Source organism: Neopsephotus bourkii, unplaced genomic scaffold, assembly GCF_033783945.1.
Source record: "Neopsephotus bourkii isolate Nb327-2 ecotype Australia unplaced genomic scaffold, CSIRO-AGI_Nbou_v1 NB_659, whole genome shotgun sequence".
In the NCBI taxonomy this organism is placed as follows: Eukaryota; Metazoa; Chordata; class Aves; order Psittaciformes; family Psittacidae; genus Neopsephotus; species Neopsephotus bourkii.
The window spans coordinates 4,949,138-4,974,028 of NW_026901158.1; the positions used below are offsets into that span (position 1 = coordinate 4,949,138).

Below are 24,891 nucleotides of genomic sequence, written 5' to 3' on the forward strand. Positions count from 1 at the left end.
ATGACCTCTTCACCAACAATTACACCCCGGAACTGTGCTGAGCACGTGCAGGTACACTATTCCATAGGGAAAGGGTTCTATAAAGATACCTGTTTAGCTTGATTTGTAGCAACAGTTGCCAAAACTTGGTGGACTGCCTGGGCTGCAGAATGAGGTACAGACGACCTTCAAAAGTAAAAATTCAAACATTAAATGACTAGTTTAAAAGAGGACTTCCTCACCTTTCAAAAGCACATGTTCCAGAACACTTGAACAACCGCCGCTATTAAAGATTCCACACACAACTCCAAGCTAACAAATCTGATTAGGGAATAAACCTCTTAAAAGAATCAGCCACATTTAACAAAGGAAGTCTGCAAATGTGTTTAAAGCCCTAGACTTAAACGCTCAAGCCTTCTTCACACACTCATGTCTCTGAAGAGAGTCAGGCCTTCCCATTTTACAGGGAGTTGATGAAAAATCAGCAGGTAAGGGGATTACAATTTTATGCCTAGTGGATAACATATTTAAGAAGCTTCCTTTGTAGTGTGGAGCCCAGACAAGTACATGCAACTCTCTGAATGCTGAGCAAGAAGGCAAAGCTCGGGGTGTGGGGGGGAAGCGCTTCTTGTCTTTGAAGTGTAGTATAAACGTTAATAAGTCATGGCAAGAACTGTGATAAAATTCACCTATAGCCTACATTATAGGTTTGGGAATTTTAACCATGAAATAAATCGTATATCAAAGCCCACAGATAATTGCTGCAGAATGGCAGCTACTTCTGGGGTGAAGCATCCTACTTAGATACTGTGGGCCATTAACACACCAAACCACCATACCTTGGGATGAGCCATCCAGTTTTAGCAACTCCTCAGGTCTGTGGCTTACCAGGCTCAGCAGCTTAAACGGCCAATACCAGGAGCTTTCAGAAGCTTAAGTTCAAATCCCAGACACTAAGTGAATCTGGGCATCAGAAGCTGTGCATCTCCTAATTCATGAGGACTCTCAAGCTGCATTTACTATTTGATCAGAGATGGGCTAACTCAGAAATTGCCTATGCTCCAAAGGAAGGGGATGCACACATGGAATAATAAATTTGCATAGCAGTCTGGTCCTGGATAGGGTTTTGTGCCTTCAACAGCTTTGTAAGTCCTTCCTTCCAGCAGTGAGTACTCTCTCTGTTGCATGGCCTAGATTTGCCCTCTACCTCGAGCAAAAGTAAAGAACACCAGAAAAACTCCAAGATTAGCACTGGAAAGAGTCCATGTTGGGAAGGCACAGCTGTAAATTTCAAGTTCACAGGCACCCCGAACAAAGAATAAACCAACAGAAGGTCTGTGAAAGTCATGTGAAGTGAGACCTTTTCATTAGTATAAAGATCACTTAACCCACAGCTTCTCTGACAAGGCTATGGAAATGGTGGGTTTGACTTCAGTTATGGAAAGAGGTTTTTTTACACTGGAAACTATATATATAAAATAACTGGACTGGGACCACCAACACACCTCACCACAGGCCATTGAACAACTGATAACAACTGACAACCCGTTACTGCTTAACAACCCAAAGAGTGTGCTGCAGCAGCAGAAGAGAGCCAGGATGGCTGAAGCAGCAAAAACAGATGAATTAACTTTGCTGGGTGAATGCTCTTTATTTTAGAGCTGAACCTGACTGGCAGGCACGGTTCATCTGGGTAGACTTTTCAGAGGGTACATTTTTATAAGGTCAGCTGTAAGATAAGACTGTAAAAAAGCCTTCAAGATATCAAGCTAGCTGGTGCTCTATAAATTAGAGAGATCAATCAATACTGTCAGTCTAAATGATTTGAAAGACAGGTCTTTAACTACAGTTTAACTCAGAGACATACTGCTCGCTTTTGTCCTTGTCTATGTACAGCCAGTACTCTTCACTTTCCTTATCATAGTTCTGATGAAACTAAGAGTCGAGAACTCTTCCTGGCCACAACATTGCTTTTAACAAAATCTTCCAAGCAGAGCTGTCTGCAAATTTTCATTTCAAAAGATGTAGCATTGCCCTTCCCCCTCTCAGTTTATCACTTTCAGGAGAAAATAAAGTAGCAAAAAGCTCCCAAACTGTTTCCCAACTAAAATGCAGAAGAAGCCATGAAGTAAATGTCAAGGTCAGCAGCTGAGTACCAGCACTGCAAGACTCTGTTCCCCTTTTTGAAAAGCAGCATCAAAGAAAAATCACCTTTTTTCTTTGACAATGGAGAGTATACACACAAGTAAGAAAATGACAAGTGATGCACAAGAGAAATTGTTCCAGGAGCTGCACATATAGCCCACAGTTACATGGATAAAGCATTTACAACTCCATGTGGACATGTCAAATATATGTGGTTTCTCCTGCTTTACACAGCAAGCCCAACTTGGCTCTGACTTTTCAGTAGTGCTCCTGCCCCCCCAGCCCCAGAATGGACAATCATTATCTTCGTTTTAAGCAACTGTAGGAACTTCAAGCAAAGAGTTTCAAGGTCATTAGGACAGGGAAAGGGACAAGTTCTGTGGCTGGTGACAAAGCCTAGTGATAAGACAGAAATCTCTAGAATGAGCTGAGCTGGCTGTTGTCTGTAGGAGACAGAAGTAGAAAAGCCAAGTGTTGCAGCTAACTCACACGAAGCCTTCACAAATTGAAGGTTAAATGCTAAAGGCAACATTCATAATTTACTTGTGAGGAAGACAGACTCGCAGCTTCATATTTTTCCAAAGATCAGCCCCTACTGACACTCAACCCTTCAGTCAAAATTCTAATGTCAAAGAATGTGAGAGATGTATTCAGAAAAGCCACAACACAGTTCTCCCTCCCTCAGGGGGTGAATCTGAGGACAGACAGAAGAGGCATAACTCCAGAGAAGTTCTTCTGTGTAATGGATGATGAAGTATAAGGAACGACATCTAGACAGCTTAAGGCCACAGACCAGCGACAGAGGGGTGCACTTCCCACACAGAGGGGCAGAACAGAGGTAGTGACTGGAGAGGCACCACATCCAAAGTACATATTAGGAGTAAAACCACTGGATCCCAAAAGGAGAGGCAGCACTAAAACACATTTCACAGACTAATGGAGAAGGAGGTTAACACTGGTCTTGTCATTTGTTCAGGACAAGCCATTAGCAAATCCTTAAATGACCTGGAAATAAAGTATTTCTTCCTTTCATTCAACAAACTCAATACTCTTCTCTAAATGCATCTACTTTAGGTCTTACATTGTCAGACTATGTAAAATACTACTACTGCTCCCCATCGGCAGACATGCTCTATTGCAAGTGCTATCCAAAGCTACCAGAAAGAAGGGGAGAACCCACTCACCCTATTACTGCAGAGACAGCCGGAGTCAATGCACTAGTCTTGAGTTCTCGCACATTCACCACTTGAGGTACGTTTTTCAGGGTTGATTCAGTCAAGGAGGTGCTTACAGCTTTAAGGAAAAGGCAAAAAAATGGATAAAGATGTTCTCCATATTAAGCATTTCATTCAATAGGTTACCTATGAGTAACTCCCGAAGAAACCCATCCAGGTTTCTAGAAGGTATGTGGTGTAGCTGGCCCAAAATGTTTGGTATGTCAGCCTTCTTACTGGACACCAAAGCAGCAGAGAGCTTTCTACCTAGTTGATACAGTTTTCATTGTTAGTTGACCAAATCTATTTATTCTTACATATTTTTCCTTACCTACATTGCAACATCTCAGGTTTACAGACATGACCTGTGTAGTTACACCTGGCCTCCACCAGAATTCATATCACTAGTCCATTTTCTACACTTAAGCTCTCTTTGGGCAAGGAAAATAAACTACCAGTAACTGAATTTTGTTTCTTTTCTGTACTGATGCTGCAGTGTTGTCTAGAACCAAACAAGAAAAGCTTAAATTGGGAAACCTTTCTCCTGTCCACTCAAGGCTTAATTCAATAGTTCACCTTCAGCTTTTCAATATTAAAATTGTTTTACAGTTCAGATCTTTAATTGCTTAGCTAATAGTGAGCAGTTATTAATAGAGGCCAGTGATGTTCTTTCTCTGCTCTCCAGCAGTTTCTGGCACACAGATCAATTGCTACACTAGGATCTCCTGAGAGTTATCGACATTTCTGCCCCTTCACAGATGAGTAGGGGTACGAAGAAACCTGAGGTGGGAGTTTCTCAGGCATTTTGTACTTGCAGCTTAAAGGAAGAAGGAAGACAAAGAAACACTGGATAACTCAGAGGTGCAACAAATACAGATCTGCGTCACATTTTGTTTGGTGACCTTCTCCTCTGAGAGTGATAAATTCTTGTGAAAGCCATGTTCAACTGCTCAGAGATCATTTAGGCAATTAGCCATCCTTTTACCTGGGGACTGGTTAGCCATCTGCCTCCGGAGAGCTGCAGCAGCAGCTGCTTGTGGTGCTGGAACAGTGACAGTGGGAGCAGGGGCTCCATGCTTCACAGTCTTTGTTGCAAGCATCGTACTATCTGCCCCTTGCGGTATGATTCGGTTTGAAGATGTAGACACTAAAAACAAGCAAACAAAAATATTATAGTTCATTATAACTCTACAGATCAGGGAGACTTGAAAGCCTTTGCTGAACTACACTTCCTCTAAGCACACAGCTTCCTTCTGACAAGACTGCAGGGCTTTTAAACAATCAACACAATCTGTCCCTGGCAGTTTCTGTATACCCCAATGAATCAAGCACGGAAGTCTCAATAGTTGTTATTCCAATGACTTTCAGTTTGCTGTTACAGACACTTCTGCTGACACCATCTTTCTCTCTGGATACAGAGATTTAAAATATAAAAAGATCTCTCACACAAGGAAAACTGACAGTATACAAATACAATTCTTACTGTGACTCGCTGGCTCAGAACTCCTAACCCTGGCCACACCAACCAAATGTAGTAGTACTTCAGTGTCCTGGGCTTTAGGCATTATTTAAAGAAATAATGGCATACACCTAAGACAAGTTACTAAAGGAAGACAATGCTACCTACGGTCAGTACTGGCTGAAAGAAACAGGCTATCAGAAAAACACAGCCAATGAGTCAAGACATTTTAGTGCTTTCAGGTCAAGTTCATGAGGTTACAATGCCTGTCTGCTAACTGCTTCTAAAAACCTGGCAATGTAAACCTGCATGCTGCAGCCTCATTTCCCCAGGACCTGAAGCACCAGCAATGGACACAGTGGCTAAAGATACTGAGACATGAACACATGCAGGACAGGGGAGAGACACTGCAAGAACAACTCACGCAAAGTACCCAGGGAGAGCTGCTGTTTCCCAAAGGATGGAGACTGCGCCATCAAACCAGGCTGGATAGAGGGAGTACGGACCACAGGAGCATGACGAGGGACTTGGACTGGAGCAGCCTCTTCTTCCTGGTCCACTGCCTGTGAATCATCGTTTTCCAGTGACTGGGAAACTGAAGACGTTGAACTGACTTCATCCAAATCTTCATAATATCTTGTGGATAAGAAGGCAGATCGGGATAAACTCGCTGCAGTATCAGAAACAAAATCACATGTGTGTGTTAAAAGCTGAGGGAACCATCCAGCCTAACGGCCAAAACAGAGACAGTCTATCTTAAACTGGTTTGTTTTAATCCTGCATTGACAGGATTCTTAACTGTGAGGAAAAGATGTCTTTGACAAGGCAGTAACTGAAGGAAACTTACTGAGAGCTGACAGGGGAACAGGAAATGAAAAGCAGGGATTGAGGAGCTAGAACCCAAAAGGTAATTTCAGGACTAATTCCCACAGCTGGTAGGTCACCCTCCTGCAAAGCATTTCAGACTTCTATGGCAACTAAAGGTTTACCTGGAGCTGTAGACCTAATTGGTGGAGTTTTCCTCTTGGCTAGGAAATTCCTCAGCTGTGTCTGTTTCACAGGGGATAACTTAGCTGGAAAAGCAAAGACAGCTATGAGCCTATGATCAAACTGCAAGCCAAAACCAAAGCGATTCACATTTATGGTGTGAATGCAGGAAAAAAAGAATAAATTACCAGGTACTTTAGGCAGAGGTTTGGCATGTGATTCCAAAGTAGTTTTCAACAAGGCATTGCGCAGGCTTTCAAGGTCACTGTCAAAACTGGGACAAGACAGAACAGTGAAAAACCATGATCAGCAGAAAGAAACCAAGTCAGGAACAAAAGGGGGACAAAAGGAGCCACTGGAACCATTGGTTTAACTACAAGAACAACTGGCTCCTCTAGATACTTTGCTATTTAAATAAATGCATCTTTATTTTGGAACTCTAAGAGCCATTCACTTCCTCCCTTGAATTTAGACACCCAGCAGTACTCTGAGGTAGGAGGTTCTATTATCCTGCTTACTATAAAAATTGTAACTTGTAGGGGAAATTTCTGATAAGCATCAAATAGTGAACCACACAACATAACCCATGAGCTTCCCTATTACATGGGCATAGTTTAGTATGACTTTTAGGACATCCTGTTTCCAATACCACATCCACAAAACAGCATTCTTTGGAAGAGGCACCCTTGTATATTGCTGGAGGCAAGAAAAGGAGTGTCAACGCTACCCAGGAACTCATGTTTCACATACCTTTCAGCACTGTTAAGAGAAGATGTATCACTGGGAACACTCCACTTAGACGTCTGATTATAAAGTCGGAGCTGCTGCAGGCTGTTCAAGAGCTGGTTTAGTCTCTTCCTCTGCTGGTTAATTATTTCCCGGTTATTAGCCAGGGTGTTAAACAAGGTCTCCCTCTCAGGAACTATGAGACGCCTTAAGACACCAGATCAAGAGACAGGGATAAGGACCTCTCTATATATCTGGTCACAAGCAGGCATGCGTATGCAAAGTAGTTTAGTGGTACTAGCTACTTAAACTCCATGAGATCAAATGTGGCTTTGTTTGGACACCAAAGCAGTTCAGTTCATCTCAAAATACATGTTTGTCCTTTGGATATGCTGCAAGTTTATTAGTTTACCTCATTTAATTTCAGATGTTTTACTTATCAGAAAGGTTTCAGTAGCTACCACCAGTGAATGTGTTTGGTTTCTACAAAGCTTACATTTTTTTCTGTAAGTGCTATTTACACTGTACACAAAGATGCAGAGAGCTTGTAAAATGCATGAAGCCAAATAGCCTGAACCTATAGCTCCCATTAGGTGTCTTAGTCAAGCTTCATTCCTAGATGCCTTGTAAAAGATCATACTGTTAAACGGAAAAGGGTTTTTTGTCTGTTTGATTCGAGAATAATGCCACATTCACCAACACGTTCCTTGCTCTGTATTCCAGTTTCAGTTACTCACTTCTGCTTTTTCTTCTGTTCCAGGTGCGAGTCCCACTCCAAATCCAGAACGTCATTCACATCCTGAACAGCAAACTTCACGTACTGGTGCAAGCGCCGAATTTCCTACCATGCAAAACAAAGTCAGCTTTTCATTCACTTGAGAAATCTCAGTTTCAGACGAAGAAGCTGAAGACTCTTTAAGCTCATCCAGCCCAAACCATGCAGCACTTGCCCATATTTCTGCCTGGAAAGTTTTATCAGCACAACAAAACCCAACATGGTGAAAATCCACTTATCAATGACTCGAGTACTCACAGGACATTCTATTCCAGCTCCCAGCTGGAAATAATACTTTCCATGTTTTCAAAACATTGCCAGGTCCTTGCAGAAAGGGTTTTACAAACATCAGGCATTATACAAAACAAAACCTTGTTTCAAATCTCATTCGCAGAACATGATTCATTTGCTCCCATTTTACAGTGTTGAAACTTCCAACAATTATAGGTGATCAAAGCATTGCAGGCTATTCACATGGCTCTAGGATACCAGCATTCACAGACCATGATTCATGAAAATACTCACAAATGCTCATAACTCCCACATTAAGGCAAGGAATTAACTTGATTTTTATAGGTAGGAAAGAAAAAAGGGCACAGAAAAAGTAAAGGGACTTATCCATGACCACAGAGTTGCACAATTCAGCCATGGCTACATGGCCTGCTCCCTAAACAAAACCAGCGTTCAGTCTTATTATTGGCATCCCTCCAGCCTGTCATGTCATGAACATGTCTTGAACTCCAATCTTGTACAGTGGAAATGGAAACTGCAGTTGGTTTCAGCTCATCTCAACAGAATGATGAAATACAACGATGAAGCAGCCAAGTAACACAGCTTGGGAAAAATTCCACTGCAACTGTTCTCAAGATACAGCATGAAATTCTAATGTGACATACTCAAGCTGTAACCAGATCCAGTCCTACTGTGGGCTGTTACACACTACCAAGCACAGGTCTCCTCTCGCCAGCAACTAGGAGTGTTATATAGCAGCCACTCTCAGAACAGCAAACCAATACGGCTGGACATCAGAAAAGCCTCAGGATCACTGAAAACCAATACATGAAGTTAACTAAGTGAGCTTTTATCACCCAGGAGCATGGAGATGTAGACTGAACAAAGTTTAAGAGTCAGACTACACTTTCTGAAAGTTGATCTGACAGCTCTCTCCACACATTCCAATCCACTTCCACTTCTCTCATTGTTACTCTTTCCTCATGATCCTCTATCTAGATCAGTAAAACACTAATTTCAAGATTGTCACCTCACTGAAGTCATAAGCCTGAAATGTCAGAGACACACCAGACATCAAAGAAGGCATACAATTAAGACTGAGAATCACTCTACAGAATCCAGGTGAAGATTAGAGATCAGGCCTAAAAGAAGTTACTTCATATTGGCTGATTTCTAGTAACTATGTGCAAGCTCTTCATACCTACTGTAATAAAGATGACATTCAATTATGTTTTCAGCCTGCTAGTCAAAGATCTTTTATATACTGGTAAATTCCCCTCAAAACCAAGTATCATCTGTAGGGCACATTCACTCTATTCTGCTTAGGGTTAAATAGCCCTTTCATCACGAGCTGCAAGAGTGCTTCACCCCTTGTTTCTTTCATGCCTTTGAAAGCCTCTTTATGTACTGCTGGTTACTTGCCTTTGTGCCCCAGCTTTTAGAATATCATTTAGCTTTATGTTCTGCCATCCATGAAATTAACCATACAATTCTGTAAGTCGTAATAAATCATCAAATTGTTCCATAAGGCACTTGCTGAAGATAAAAATAATTCTAAGAACTCTTCTACAAAGTGTTGGGAAAAAAAGAAGGACTCTTTTTAGTGAAATCCCTGAGCAAACACTACAGGCTGAGAAGGAACAGGATGTCAAGAGTCACATTCTAAGCTTAGAATAGACTTGGATCTCAGGTGAACTACTGCCTTTCAGCAGTTTGAGTCATCACTGCAAACGGCAACACCACAGAGGAACTTCAGGAGAGGATTTTCAGCTTATCTTGCAAACTCATGGAAAACAAAGCCCATCAGACTTTTACTAGGCCCTTTGAAACAGCAAATATCTACAGCAGACCAAAACTGCTGGGCACTTACACGAGCCTCAGTTTTGTTTTATTTAATTTCAAACTCTAGATTAGAAGGTGGCTGACAAACTTCATACCTGAAGCTGTGCTTCACTCTTGGGATCCAAAGGTTTCTTATAGAGCAAGTGTAGATACCCCGAGCTATGATTCCGTTTGTTCTGCTCTCTAGCCTCTTCTACCCCTGCAAATCCCTCCAGCAAGGTTGTCTTCAGAATACTAATATCTCCATGAAGTGACTGCAAATGGAACAGATGGAACAAGGTTCAAAGTAACTATTTTTAATTGCCATCTCAAGCAAAGGGGCTTCTCCAAGAGTCTGCCTGAAAGCACAAATGCAGATGTTACCCCCATATTAAAGCAGCACAGTCAGATGCTCCATCTACATCATTTCAGCTCTAGCAGGTTAAATCGGAACATCAGAAAAGGAACAGTCACTGCTGAGGAGCTAAACGGTTTGAAGATACTCTGCTCACCTCTGTTGTCTCTTTAATTTCCAAGAGGAAAGTGTGAAGATCATCCGACTCAGTGCGCAACAGCTTCATTTCCTCTGGAGTACCAACTTGGAAACAGACTTTGGTAGTCCGGGCCTTCAGTTCCTCCGTTTCCTTTTGAAAATGTGCAATCTACAGAGGAAGAAAGTGCAACCACTGAAACATAACAGGGACTAGAACAAATGTCACAGCTCCTGGACACCACACAGCAAACACTGGTTGTTTTGCAGACAAAGCAAGAAATACTTCTTGAACATTAACATGGAAAAGACTCCATTTTTCCAGCACAGTGGCTGAAATTAAAGATGACTGAACAGGACACACAAACAGCAACTACAAACCAGGCTGATTATCTTGGGAAAAATCACCATTCTGGTTCCTAAACTACTGACAGACACCATCAGATCACAGGTGAACTGAAGTATCTGTGGTCTTACAGCTTCCAAAATGAAGAGAACTGGTTGGAAATCTCACCTCCTCTCTGAATCCTGCTATGACAGGGTCTGAATCCTTCCACTGGTGGGCCTGTTTATCTAGAGCTGTGCTGGGGACTGCTGATTTGCCCTAAAAAAGGAAAAAAACCCACACGAACAAAAGCAACAATATTAGGAATATAACCTTAGAAACAGGGAGCTCAGAATATCAAGAGGCCTGCTGTTACAAACTCCATTCAGACTAGTTTCACAGACTAAGAGTGGTATGTTCACATTTGAAGTAGGACCATAGGGTACCTGGGGATACATGGCTAAAGCTTTATGGAAGCAAACAAAGTCTTTGTGGGCTGCTCTGTATTACTGCTTTGCTTTTAATATCTCACAAACTTGGTGTTTCTCTTAATAGCCAGTCAGGGCATCTCTTGACTGATTACTGGCTAGGAAAGCTGTGAAACCTTATTTCCATACTAATAGGAAGAATTAGTTTCTATAACTGTGATTATGACAACGTACACCAAAACACAGCTCCCAAAGGCATGCGTAAAACATGGATTTAGTCCCACAGATTTGCTACTATTTTAATGTCTAAAGCCAGCTAATTCTTTGACCTAAGGACAGTTACTCAATTCAACAAATTCTAAGTGATTCACAGGACATGTAAAACATTCAGCCTCTAAAGAGTCCACTCAAGTTCCCACTACCTGAGTAGAGCTTGGCTTTGCTGCAGAAGGGGTGATTTTGGCTGTCTTCTGTACTGAAGAAGTGGAAAGCATGTTTTGAGTGGGACGTGACACTGGAATTTAAAGAGGAACAGTAAATTATGAACTTATACAAAGCTTCAGAAAAAAAGGCTGCAATCACACAAAACTATAATAGACACTGTCAAATGCAAAAGCAATGGTAGTATGGCCCCAGTGCAAGAACACACCTTCCTTAGGTCCTGTTTTACGCCCATTCAACTTCCCTGCTAACAGTAACAATTGTCACTCTCCAGCATGTGGCTCTAACATTCCTGAAGGACGCTCAATGTGGTCACAGGATCATTTGAGATTGAATATTTTTCTGTTAACAAATGAGTGTGATCTAATTTAAACTCATTTCTGATCAAGATGCAAGATAAGGCACTGATTTCTGTGACTGCTCAGAAGCATTCCTAATCAGAGTTGCATTACAGATCACTGAAAGCGCCAGAACTTGTGGATGAACTTAAGCAGCTGAATATATTCAGTTCACATCTGGCTCTCCAGGGAGCAAAGAATGCAAATGGAAAAACTTCTCGGTTTCAGCGCTAAGTCCATCCCATCGTTACAGTGTGCAGATCAGGAGGTTCACTGCATCAATAAAGGCAGCAGGAAAAACAAGAAAGAAGCCAAACAAAGCTCATTATGTCCTAAAACTTTCAGAACATTGCTTACAGTGCATTACTCCCAACAACATGCATCAGAATCCTACCTGCAGCAGACACAGGTGTCAAAGCCTTCAGTGGTGTGGTGGGAGAAGCTGCAGAGGGGGTGGACTGGCTCAGAGGAGCTCCAGAACCAGTTTTTGAAGTGCTGGAGAATGAAAACATTGGGGAAGTGGACTGACCACTGCTGCTAGTGGGAGAAGAGGTGTCTACAGCAGCGAACCTGCAATGAAAAGCAGAACATCTTTCAGCTCTGAACTGGTCCTGGCTGTTTCCCTCCATCCAAAATGAAGCACTGGCTCCTAATGAGTTGGCATCCTCTGGGATCAGCAAGAAATTCAAGCTCCAGATACAGCATTACAAGTGTAGCTTCTGGTAATATCAGGAAGGAGCCATTCAGGATCATTTCTGAATATGTGGTACCACAAAGGCTGCTACCATAGACCCACCCAGTGAGCAAAAGTTAAATGCCACAAAAAGTACCCTCCTGCTTCAAAATGCACCTCATAGTTTTTCACCAGCAAATCTGAGCTGCCTTTAGTGTCATCCGTGCAGCAAGGCTCAAAGAAACTCTGCAAAATATGAATTTCTATTCATCTGCAAACTCAGCTCCTCAAGGCAGCCAATTTAAATATTCAGCCAATTCACAAGCGTATCATTTGCTTTATACACAAAATATAAAATTCAAAAAGCCATTAAGAGCCACTATCAGATCCTGGTGTAGTTAAGATTTTCCTAATTAAAAAAATAATCCTTTGAAGCATCAGGAATTTCTTACGATGCATTTACATGGAAATTTCCCTCCCTAGAAAGCAGGTCCAATTAGCAAAGCTGTGTTTTAAACCATTCTTTCTAAAAACAGAGAGCAAGTCTCAGGAGCTGGAGGGAAGAGTGGGTATATGATCTGAGAACACTCATCACCCAGATTCATTCTGCACAGTCTGTAATCAGGATCAGTTTTCTTTCAGTTGGTGTGAACAGGCTTTGAAGTCTGTAGATCCTATGCTCAGTGACAAGTATCTACTGAAGAACAAAATCAAGTCTGGCACCTTCTCTACTGACCATGGGAGTAGAAATCAGCCAGCTATGGGTACAGCTTCCTCTCGGCTCTGCGAGTTGCTCTTTAGGTTAGGGGTAAGGAACCTTCAACAAACACTCGAAGAAGGATGTGCTATCACCACCACACTAAACCAGTCCCAGACATAAAGGATTCCAAAGCCCAGTGTTCTCCAGGAATCTTTAACCATAATTTGCATCAAAGTAAGGCATGGAATTACTGTTTGATGCCTAGGAAGCAAAGACATGAAAAAAACAGGTCTCTGGCAATTTGGCAAATGATAAGTCTAATTTTTGGCGTTATCCCTTGGCTATTATTTTGCCCATGAACAAAACCTTTATCACTGTGAGCACTGAGGATTCTCAGAGCCCTATGACTTGGTTAAAGAGAGGTTTCCTCAGTGCTTTCTTGGAAGCATGGGAAACAGCTGTGAGGCAAAAAGCCAGAAACCATCTTCAGAACTACCACACACTCTGTGCCTGAAGCAATTTAATATGCAACCACTGCATTAACTACTGCATCTACTTACTTCTCATTGAGGTTCACTTTGACTGAAGAAGCTGAAGGGGCAAAACAGGTCTTCTGTGCAGCAGGTGGTGTGGAGAGAGGTGGCCCTGTTGAGCTCTCTGCAGCTGGTTTGAAGTTCATGGATCCAAATGAAAAGGAGGTGGCAGTAGTTGTAGTGGTGGCTACAGAAGGAGCAGGGGTCACAGACGACTTAGGAGAAGCAGAGGAGAAAGTGAACGTTGATGCTCCAGTCAGACTGAAAGTTGGGGCTTGCTTGGAGGCTTCACTGGCAAAGGGGTAAGGTGGAGGATCACTGCCTGTAGAGCCAGGCATCTTCACAGTTGAAGGCATGAAGGAGAAAGCAGCTGCTCCACCCGCTGCAGGAGCCTGACTTGAGGCAGGAGCAGCAGGAGCAGCCCCTGGTGCTGTGTCAGGCTTTGAAGAAGTTGGAGGAGTGGTTGGAGTTGTGGCAGTACTTCCTGCAAAGAGACAAATGGGAAAGGAAGAGACTCATCTGGCTGCACTGACTAATGGCAAAAGGCATTGTAAGACCAAATGCTATCTGATGGGGACAGCTCAGCACTATACCTTGCTAGCTGGACAGACAGTACACTGAGGAAGAGAAATGGCAGACCCAGGCTTCCAGTCCCCAAACCCAATAAGTGATACAGAAACTGCACAAAGTCCAACTCAAAAATCAATACTACTGTCTGCCCAGATTAATGTTTTCTGGAATTTCCTGTGAAAAGGCTTCACCTTTCTCCATTGATTTTGATGACCATCCTGCCACCTCATATAAAACCGGCTGTTAGCACACAAGTCAAGTCAGTGCTGCAGAGAGGCAGGCTGCCAAACAAAGCATTCTATTTGAGGAAGGAGAAGCACATTTGGGCGTAGGGAAGAAAATGGTCAGTTTGCAATTACTACTGCATTCATGCAGACAAGCAAAACAATCACCTTATCTGCATAACCCAGCACAGGAAACTGCCTACTTCACAGTGCATATAGCAGCACATATATAACTCAGATAAAACCACCACTTTTCAACTTCTAACAGAATTTTCAGTGCTGCAGAAACCTGCTGTTTAAGTAAGCTTTTCCTGCAGCCAAAACTTTAGTTCATACCGTGGCGTCCTACAGCAAAACACGTAGAGGACAACAATCACCCCTCCGTAATAAAAGATCATGCCTGATCCTTGTCCCCAAGCACAGCCTGCAGCCACTGCTGCAGTTCCAGTCATAAACCCCAAAGCTGGGCAAATTTCTTCCTAGAATTGCTTTGGCTCTGTTCTACAAAGATTGGTGCAGAACAGAATCTACATGCACAGTCTGCAAAGTACTCGACATCCTGAATAATGAACAGGACTAGGTAATTTCACACTGATTCAAAGAACAGTCCTGGGAGCACAAAACACCCAAGAACTGCTCCCCATTACCATTATAAAGAATGAAATATATTTTCTGTGGCCACATATATGTCTTTCTACCGAACTTACAAATGAAGATGACAAAGATCTACAAAGACAAGTGTTTTCCTAACCCACCGAAGCACTTACCTGCCGACTTTGGAACTCTCTCCCCTACTAACATCAATGGCTCTGGGGTCACAATCAGTGATCTAACCCCTGGGTTTTGATTGATCATGTAGAATGGGCAGAGCACACCATCCGTAGAGAGCAGGATCAGAACTGGAGCTGGAGGAAGGGTATTCTCATCACCTGTCGGAGATCACACATGTAAGTCCTGCAGCCACACTTTCCTGTTCTGCTCCTACTGGCACCTTCAGGTGATTTGCTTAGCACCTTATTTCTTACATATATCCCTTCTTGCTTTCACTCACATCTTTGTTCCCTTGCTTCTCTGTGAACGCTTAATTCTCTTTTCCCCTTCTTTACTTCTTCCTATTCCTGACTTCATGATTCATAAATTCATAGATGAAGCGTTGTTTTGATAATCAAATGCCATCTCTTGAATGACAAAGCCAAACTTTCACCCGTGTATTCCCATGCCAAGCCTTTTCCTGTTTTGAAGCACCTTTTTCTTCACCTATATGCTGCTCTCTCCTTCAATCCTCTCTGCCCTTCAGCAATCCCCACATTCCATTGGGTCCAGTCACATCATTAATATTCATGTACATAAAGTACAGAGAGACTCACAGCTTTTTAACTTTAAAGAAAGCCAACATCAAGCAACCATCCTGATGGATCTGAACCTCTGATATATTTGTGTTTCATGCAGCTGCAGTTTTGAGCCTAAGAATCTGCTTCAGTTCAAATAGTCTCAGCATAGTTAAAGGCCCCAAATCACTGCCTATATTTCTATGAATAAATAAGTAATACCTGTAATATTATATAGAACATATTACAGATACTGCAATACAGAAATTAAAAGATCTGTAATGGTTTAACTGTGCTAAATTAAACAAAAGACCCCAACAAATCCAGCATGCAGGACAAATCTGCTATAATCACAGTGCTTTGTTAGGCAGTGCAGTGGATGGCCATGTTTCTCTACCTATTGGTTCTTCAGGAAAAGCGTGCTAGGGAAGGCCAGTTTCCACATGGGAACAAGCTCCAGAACGAATGAGGTTTCTTTGCAATCCAAACTTGCAGTGAAGTGCAAAGCCAATTAATGTGTAGCCAAAAACTGAGCTGACTTCACTCTGAGAACACAGACAATGTGTTAGCAAAAAAGCTTCTCCAAAAACCTTTCTAAAAACTCCTAGGGCAGCACAACCTGAGCTTTAAAATATCTGTTCTGACAGGCTCCTTAATCCAATAATTGTACAGATTAACAAAGAAAATGCTCCAAATTCAACTTGGCATTCAAGTACAAAGGTTGACCTCAATTCCCTACTGTAGGTTTTCATTCAGGTAAAGTTCTCAGTTAACTGGCACCCTCCTGTGCTCTTCAGGAACTCCTGACTGCAGTACCTTCCACTCTGCCTGAAGGCATCTCTATTTCAACCTGTCTCTAGGTTTCAAGAGAGAGTTTTCAGAATTCACTAAGGTACAATGCAATAGCTCAGATGTATCTCCAGCTTCAACCTCTGACAAAGGTGCTTTGAAGAGCCTTCAGGCAGCACAGAGGTTACAGCAGCGATGCAACTGACTAGATGCAGAGCACAGCAGGGTTCAGTCAGTACAGATTCTGTGCTTTAATGCAGAGTGAAAACCTATGGATCCACCTCAATGATCTTAGCGTTTTCTGGCTTTGAAACTAACCCACTTTTCCTTTAGATTAGTGCAAATGTACTTCATACAAAATGGTTCTGCAAAATGACATGAGCTACAAGAATAAAGGAAACCTCACAGGCAGTCTGAAATCACTGGTGTTAAGAGTATGCCTGCTTTAAACACACTATTACCCCAGCTCTGTGAAACACAGACATAACTCAAGTGCTTTGTTGCCATATCTGTTAGTGTAGTATCCCAAGCTGCTTTGAAGAACTGTATTTAACACTTTACCATTTGAATCCTTACACAGAATTAAGCCCACATACTGTGGGTTTGATATAAAAAGGCAGGATGTACATTGGTCTCCCTTTCAGGACAATCTCCCAGAACTCAGATCTCCAGGCTCCCCCTTAAAAAAATCTCATATATTGCCATTGTTGGATTATTCCACAGGAAAGACTAACAAGACTTACTGATCACAATAGGCGTGTTACTGGTGTAGTCTACAGCAACACCAACAGGCAGAGTGTCATCGCTCTTATCTGTCACAGGAAGCTCTGCTCTGCTGGAGTCCTCCAAAACCCATGATTCCCAGTTCTGCAAAAAATAAAGATTATTATTTTGCCTGCTGCTTTCCTGTGATCAGCCTTCTGCAGAACTTCAGCCCAATACAGTTGGAAAACAAGACTGCAAAGAAGCTACAGAGCAACTACTTACATTTGTCAGATTAACAAATGCCAGAAGTAACCAGGGCCCTCCAGAGATTCCGGTGTGACTTCTCACACCTCATTGCACACCAGAGTTAAGGTCAGACAGTTTTAGCGTTTAACCTGAATTGATGAACTCACATGAATCACTTCATTATAGTGAGCTTGACCAAATTTTGAGAATGCCAAGTGAATCATGAAAAACAGATTTCTGGTACTTGGTTCACAGCATACTGCTTCTGCTTCGCCTTTCTCTTTTGTGCCACTCTGATCTCTTGTTCAACTAAGGATTATGTTTATCTTGAGATTCAGTACAACTCAGATGCAAAAAGAAAGGCTTTTTTTTGGTTTTGTTCCTAAAAAATACACCATTTCATTGTACTTCAAGGCTTACATAGGTTATACTTGCATAGATTTTCAACAAAGAGGAGGTGCATAGGCACAAATGGAAGAGGAATAAAAAATAATACCTGATCCCCTTGCCTGGCAAGAATGCTGACTTCTGTGGAAGCTGCTGAAGCTGCCAGAACCAGATCCCTGTAAGCACAGACACAAACAGGTCAAAACCAATAAGGCCCCCACTCCACATTATAATCTATACAAATTAAAAACTAGCAATAGGGTTATAAGACTATAAAACTGACTTTTCTTCCTAAGATGAAAACAACTTTGGATGTTTTTAACTTCCTCCTAAGGGACATATGACTGGGTACATCACTACAGAGCATTTATTTTGTTTTGATGGGGCTTTGGGGTTTTTTTATTTAAAGCTAGTCACCAGGGGCTGAATCCCTTTACCTTCCAATGATTTCACACTTTATTATTGTAAGTAATGATGGTTCAAGTTAAGCAGTTAAAAAGTTAGGTACAGCTTCTTCACACACAGTTAAGCAAGACAAAAGGTTGTGCTTCAACCAACATGTAACAAGATAACACCAGACAAATGAGTATGTTGGCACCGAGATAAAGCATGTAGGAGAAATTAGCTGTACTTTAACAAAGCATTTACAAGATAATTTATAAGATAATAGTTTCAGTTAATTTCTCTCACACTAAGGTATTATGTACTTTACAAAAAGGAGGAACATAACATACAGAGAAGCACTGACCACTCAGACATGAGGAACAAGAGGAGGACATTGCCATGATTCCTGCCACTTACCATTCCTCAACATAGTTGAGGAAGTAATGATGCTGTCTCTCTGTGCAGCTCCCATAGCAAGGCTCCATGAAATTCACAAACTTCTCTGGTCGCTTCTCTTCCTTTTTCTGTAAAGCAAACATTGGTAATTTACCTTCCATCACAGAAATCAAGTACTTTCCCATAAATACCACTGTATCAGGGTACACCAATAATTGCTACATACTTCAAGAGAGAACAGGCATCATGAGATCACTTAAAAAAGAACAAAGCAAACAAACCAAAACCCTCCTTCCAAAAGGAACAATAAAGAGGCTACCAGGGAATTTAAATCTCCAACCCCGCCTCCCCTGCAATGAATAACCTTACACAGAGAAAAAGCGTATCATCAGGCCTTAAAATCTCCTTAATTAAATGATGTAGAGTCCTCATATATATTTTGTGTGTGTGTGTCTCTTATTTTGTTTAGGTTTTCTTCCCACCTGTTTACTTCAGATAATAGAAGTCTTCCTGTCATAACTTGATCTCACCAGAGAACAAGTTACTGATTGGCATTCAAGTGGATACAATTACCTCCTCTCAAACCCCCCAACCCCAAAACCATAATTTACAGTAGTACCAAGCTCAAAATCTATACAATACTAACGTGACTAATAAAAGCAACTTGCCATTGTTATAAGTCAAGAACAAGCAACAAACACTACTGTTTTAGTGACTTTCTGGCACTTACAGGCAATATGGCTATGACCACTTCTGGAGGTGTTTCCAGTGTCCCATCAGCTGCTGCATACACAATAGTAAAGACATATGTGCCAATCCACAGCACATCCAAAACTGGAAGAGAAGGAAGCAAATACCTCAGCCAGAAATACTTCAGAATGATACTTTCTTATACCTTGATTTTAACACTGCACAGCAGAGAAAAGTAAATGACAAAACAAATAAATAAGGAATCACTACCAAGATAAAGAATTTCAGTGATCCACCTGGAGAACATCAATCTTATTAAGGAAAAAAGAAAAAACAAAACCCCATCCCTATTTAATCTCAGAAATTTCAAACAAAGAATGTATTTGATTTGCTTGCTTTTATCCCAGGCCAGACACTGCCAGTGTTTGCAAACATGGCTGATGTTCTGGCATACCCACACCAAGTGTTTCTGCTTTTCTAAACTTACTGCTTTGACATTTTATTGAAGAGACATGATGGGATGAAACTCACAGGAGACAGGAGAATGGCATTTATATCCAGAAATCTCCCTGCTAAATGGAGATTGCTTGTGACAGTATTGTCTATCATTCCAGTGAGCAAAAAATAGCTTTTCATATGCACATTTAAAGCATTCCAGAAATAGACAGGCACTCTGGCCAACTGGTAATTTTTCTACACAACCCAGAGCTAAAACATATAATTATTGTTTCCAAGTATTTAAAACTCACACTGTAATTACATAACCAGTGCAGTATACAGCTGCTAGAACTAAACCCAACGTGAGGTTGAATGAGTAGAAATATCTGAAAAGAGAAAACAAGTTAAAGGTGTACCTTTAACGGGATTGTCCGAGTCATAAAAAGGAGGACAAGGGATCACTTTCTTCTCCTGCAGATTCTGCAAATGAAACCACGCTTAAATACAAAGAATAAGCCAACAAACAAAACCAATTGCAAGCTTTGCTGAAAGCCCAGAGAACTGGTTTTGAGCACCCACTCTTTAACCATGCTGAAATCATGATTTCTAAGTGTAAGGTGCAAACCTTAAACTAAACCCAGCATTGGTCTAAGACACTGAAGCACTTGAGCAGCTTCACATAGCTCACACCATGTGCTACCTGATTAAATTCTGTAGCTGGTGACACAGGAAAAATAAAGCATATTACAAACTAATGAACAGACATAAAGCCTCACTACCAACCATACTTACAGGCAGATATTGCACCACGGTGCCATTTTGTCTCCCTACAGCCAGTTGTTTTCCCTTTGGGCTCCAGCACACTAAGCAAAACAGAGAATTTCATTAGCTCTAAGGAACTGGAGAGTTACAAGGCCTCACAAAAGCAGGACCAAGAAATTAAAACCACATTTGTTTTCCCCCTGGAAAAAGTCATTAATCTGAATTAAACAGTCACAGAGAATGCAAGACTGCATAGATCAAAACCCAACAGATAATGACTCTTATAACATGTTTCCTTGGAAATGAGTTGAGCCTGAGACAGCACAAACTAAAGGTGGGCACATTGTGACATATTCTCTGAGTCTCAGGGGTTTTAAATCCTTCCTTTTGTGAAGGATTTTTCATTAAGAAACCTCCTCATGAGAAAAACAGCTTGATTCCTTTTACATCTACCAGTCTGCTTCTCCTTTCCAGTATCCGATACTCTGTATGCTATCAGAGGCTGCCACTCACCAGATGTAACAGCTACAGTGAAAGGCAGCGTGGCATACACTTTCACAGAGTCTGTGACCTGCAGGACAGAGATGCTGCCATCAGACAGGCAGATGGCTACCATGGCAGGACTAGCTGGGTTCCACTTCAGGTCATTGACCATCGCTGTGCTTCCCGAGTCCTTGGCCAGTTTGTGATAAGCGAATGCACGTTTCTGCTGTTTTGCCTTTTAGGAAAGAAAAATACATGAGATGGTCAAAGTTGAGCACAAAGTCAAGTTCTCCCAAAGTCATAATTCAAAACTATTTTGATCTTTCTATAAATTAATGACTGATAAAAAAAAATAAGAAGCATATTCTGAGTTTACTGAGCAACTCCTTTACAAGATATATCACAGAGACAGAAAGAAAATCCCACCCACGCTATGCCTCTCCTCTTGCTGTATTCTACAAAACAAAAACAAACCCCAAAACACAACCCACTTTCCATACACTTTACCTGGTTTAAGAATGTGCGGACATCAAAAAAGGCAATGAAGGAACCAATCTCACTGGACATCATACACACAGACAGCGTGAGATTATCACAGCTTAATGCCAGGTGCTGCACTGGAAATTTCATGGGAACTGAAGTACTCTGAACATTCTCCACTTAAAACACAAAAGGAAAGAAAGATAAAATAGAGGGGACAAATTTCAATAGCAAGAAGTCTTCCTGAAAAACAATACCATTAGAATAAGTTCATGCAAAAATCACCAGTCCTAGTAACAGCAGCCATCAAACTTAATGTCTAGAAAAACCAAGTGAAAGCAAACCCTTTGATCTCCACCAACACAGTCTCAAGAGTTCCCAAAAATGAAAATTCCACTTTTCTTCCTAGGTTGGAGGAAAAATAAGTGGACAGATTTTTGGGTTTATTTATGCATGCACATGAATACCTCGGATGGTACAGTTACTAAAGACAATGAAAATCATTTTGCACTTTGGTGTATTTAGAACTTAGGTGGTGGAACAGTGATTGCTTCCTCTCCTAGAGGACAATCATGTAGCTAGCGTGAGAACTCTGCCCCTCCACTCACTCACGTCCCTGATGTGTGCACAAGTTCATGGTTCAAAGACTGGCCACTGAGGCAGCATGTGGCTACAGGGAAAAAGGGAACCTCACTGTACAGCGCTGAGCACAGATGACCAGACCTGAATGACACTTGGACAGGAGTCAGCACGGAGCATCCTGGTGACATGTTCCCAACAACTGCACTTCATCGCAGCTAGAGATAGGGCAAATATTGTTTCTGCCTTCTCACACAAGAAAATGTGGTAATTTCAAGCACACTAAAGAGCATGACAAGGGCTGTATCAGAAGCCAAGAGCTCCGTATCATAGAAAACCATATAAAGCTGTCTGCAAAGACCATGAGACCCAAGTGCATCTTACCAATTTTATTGGGATCCTCTCCCATCTGGTTTTGCATGAGGAGATTTCTAGTGTGAAAGATCTGCAGGCTGGTTCCTCCACCAGCAAAGACCAGCCCATATTTGTTAGACACCGCAAGGAGACTGGAGCGCTCTTTGGGAAGATCGTCAGGAGCATCGAAGATGCGGACCTTCTTCAGTGCTCTGAACTGAAAATCCTGTGGCAAGAGAGTTGGGAAGTAGTTGTACGTATGCTGGTGAAGAGGAATAGTTTACCTGAGTTTCTCTAAGACAGCAAGCTGAAAATCCCCTCCACGAGAGCTGCCAAACCTGCCAAAGCCAAGTCCATACCCACACTGTCACTGGCCATCCCATCCTATTTTCTGCCTTATCTAAGAAAGACAGAACTCACACCACATTTTTCCATTCGCTGAATCTCTCTTCTATCCGCTGCCTATGTTCATAAAACCTGTTGGAGCTGAATACATCTAACTCCTCAAAAACATACCAAAACTAGCCAACAGGTACAGAAGAAAAAGAGAAGGGAACAAAGCAGAAACACACCATGCTTGAACAAAAGCACACATCTGCTTAGATGCATCTTTGCTTGCTAGTGTAATTTTGAACAGACATGCTTATTCCTACCACCCATCCCAGTAACTACTTTGTATAATGTTATTTTCTGCATTTGTTTCTCTCAAAATTTACGCTGCCACTTTGCAAAAGGGAGAAGAGATAAAAACCTCCCAAAACACAAACTGATTTAAGAAACCTCACTATTGTCATGCAAAACCTGAGGATCCCCTTAGCAATGAGCATCTCTTCCCAAGGTGCCAGCTGCCGAACAGAGCACTGGGTCTAACGCCAGTAACTCAAACCAAGCATTTGAGCTGCGTTTCCAGATTACTGCTAAAGCACTGAGGAAGAACATTCCTTCAGCCTGAGGAGGCTGCAGAACTCATAAACTTCCACGAAACAAACAGCCCAACTCCCTTGTTTGTGCAGGTGCCTGAGCAGAAAACAGCTACACAAAGACCCGTGTGGGCTTCAGGAATCCGTACCCCCATGGCCCTGCTCCTATACTCCGGTAAACCCAGCAACGGCAGAGGCCGGCACGACCCTGCAGTTTACACTGTCCCATAGCAGAGAGCCACGTGCGCTGCCTCCCAAAGCAGATTCCCAGCACACGGCGTGCTGACAGCAGCACTCAGCACATCGCTCCCCAGACAAGGCTCCTCCAACCCTCACATTCCACCTCTCACCTCCCCAGCCGTTACCAACACCCTCCCCAACAACGGCCACGCCGGCTCTTCCCCCTTCCACCCCACACCCTACCGAAAAGCGCCCCACAACCCCTCCAGGGCGCTTCAAACGGGGCCGCCATGACCCGAGCCAACACCACGCACCCCTATGTACCCCTCAACCCACCACCCCTCACAGCGCAGGCCGGGCCCTCCCCAAGCCCCCTTCCCCTCACGGCCCACACCAAACCCGCTCCCCACCGCTCACCTTCATCTCCCGCTCGGGGATCACGTCCATGTCGTCCCCCATGGCCCGCGGTCCCCGCCGCTCAGCCACAGCCGGGAATGCCCCGCCGCCGCGCTCACTTCCGCTTCCGGGCGGGCCGCGCTACGCAGCGCTCTCTGTGCTCCGCGGTCCTCCAGCAGGCTCCGCCTCCGCCGCGCTGCGACGCGAGGGTGAACGCGGAGGAGACTCGCTCGTCGGCATGGCGGGGCTTGATAAACGCTGGTTTCCAGTCGCGGAGGCCCAAGGGGACCGACCCCCGAGGGATGGGGGCTGTCGGCATGGCGGGGGCTGCTCCGCCGCGTCACTCAGCCCATAGTGAGGGGTTCCGGTACTCTCTGCGCCGCTGTTGTTGGAGCTCTTAGCACGGGCTGCGGTGGGAGCACCCGGTGCGGTGGTCGGGGGTGGTCCCCGTGCACCTCCGGGGGGAGCTGGAAAGCTGTGAGCGGGTTCAGTTTGTGCTCTAGGAGCCATAGAAGCACTGTGGGCTTTAATAGGGCTTTGCCTTGCTCCCTCCTGCCCCACTCAGTGCCAGCGCATCACCTTGGCATTTAGCCCTATAGAGACAAGGACATGTTTGAAAGGCTGTGCCCAGCTCCATCGGGTTGTGCTGCTCTTCTCCAGCACCACAGAGACACAAGGCAGCAACGGCTTTGGGCATGACCTAAACTGTGGCAAACCGCAACCCGATTTCCCTTGTGGGATGCACTGCCTTTGTTGTCTAACCCAACAACAGCTTTAACACACACAGCCCAATAGAGCAGGTGCGGTCCCAGAGGCTAAGAGGCAGCAGAAAGCAGACACAGGCTCTGATCTAAGGGCAGTGCTGTCCTTTTGAGGAACACGGAGGAAAAGCATACATAGTTATCCCCCCAGGAAGCCTGGTCTCCATTTCGATAGCTCACATCAGACAAGAACCTCAGGCAATTGCTTCAAGAGCAGAGAGGATGAAAAACTAACAACCCAAAACCTCTTTCAAGAGGAGCACTGCAAGTGTCGGCTCTTGATAAACAAGTTATTCCTTCAACAAGCACCACCACCTGCTCCCTTCAGTAAATCAAGAAAAGGCAGCTTTTAGCAGGCAGCCTCTGCATTTCCTAACACAAACTCCACAGCACTCAGTTATTACAGATAAAGATCAGACCAAGACAGCCCAAACCTATCTCTAGGATCTATTTAAGGGTTTATATTAACAGACTTGGAAACCAGCACACTTAATCTGCAACCAATCATACAGACCAAGCTTCAGAGGAGCTAAACTAAATACACTGACACACAG

The 24,891-nt window shown here is 43.0% G+C and overlaps 1 protein-coding gene across 4 annotated transcripts in view; it reads right to left on the bottom strand.

The window, feature by feature from the left end:
• The window catches only part of NUP214 (nucleoporin 214), a 43,683-nt gene extending 19,959 nt beyond the window's left edge, over window positions 1–23,724 (bottom strand). For all 4 annotated transcript variants that reach the window (XM_061352741.1, XM_061352739.1, XM_061352740.1 and 1 more), the window contains exons 1-25: window positions 23,598–23,724; window positions 22,111–22,306; window positions 21,175–21,326; window positions 20,698–20,902; window positions 20,215–20,285; window positions 19,839–19,902; window positions 19,025–19,128; window positions 18,316–18,422; window positions 17,624–17,690; window positions 16,920–17,043; window positions 14,827–14,988; window positions 13,293–13,749; window positions 11,754–11,929; window positions 11,003–11,094; window positions 10,342–10,431; window positions 9,850–9,999; window positions 9,454–9,612; window positions 7,248–7,351; window positions 6,535–6,717; window positions 5,973–6,058; window positions 5,787–5,870; window positions 5,231–5,467; window positions 4,324–4,485; window positions 3,309–3,417; window positions 90–165 (exon numbers count right to left, since the gene is read on the bottom strand). In XM_061352741.1, coding sequence (XP_061208725.1) covers window positions 90–165; window positions 3,309–3,417; window positions 4,324–4,485; window positions 5,231–5,467; window positions 5,787–5,870; window positions 5,973–6,058; window positions 6,535–6,717; window positions 7,248–7,351; window positions 9,454–9,612; window positions 9,850–9,999; window positions 10,342–10,431; window positions 11,003–11,094; window positions 11,754–11,929; window positions 13,293–13,749; window positions 14,827–14,988; window positions 16,920–17,043; window positions 17,624–17,690; window positions 18,316–18,422; window positions 19,025–19,128; window positions 19,839–19,902; window positions 20,215–20,285; window positions 20,698–20,902; window positions 21,175–21,326; window positions 22,111–22,306; window positions 23,598–23,639 — 3,459 coding nt within the window. In that variant the 5' untranslated portion in view covers window positions 23,640–23,724. The remainder of the gene's footprint in view (window positions 1–89; window positions 166–3,308; window positions 3,418–4,323; window positions 4,486–5,230; window positions 5,468–5,786; window positions 5,871–5,972; window positions 6,059–6,534; window positions 6,718–7,247; window positions 7,352–9,453; window positions 9,613–9,849; window positions 10,000–10,341; window positions 10,432–11,002; window positions 11,095–11,753; window positions 11,930–13,292; window positions 13,750–14,826; window positions 14,989–16,919; window positions 17,044–17,623; window positions 17,691–18,315; window positions 18,423–19,024; window positions 19,129–19,838; window positions 19,903–20,214; window positions 20,286–20,697; window positions 20,903–21,174; window positions 21,327–22,110; window positions 22,307–23,597) is intronic.
• Between the last annotated feature and the right edge of the window lie 1,167 nt (window positions 23,725–24,891).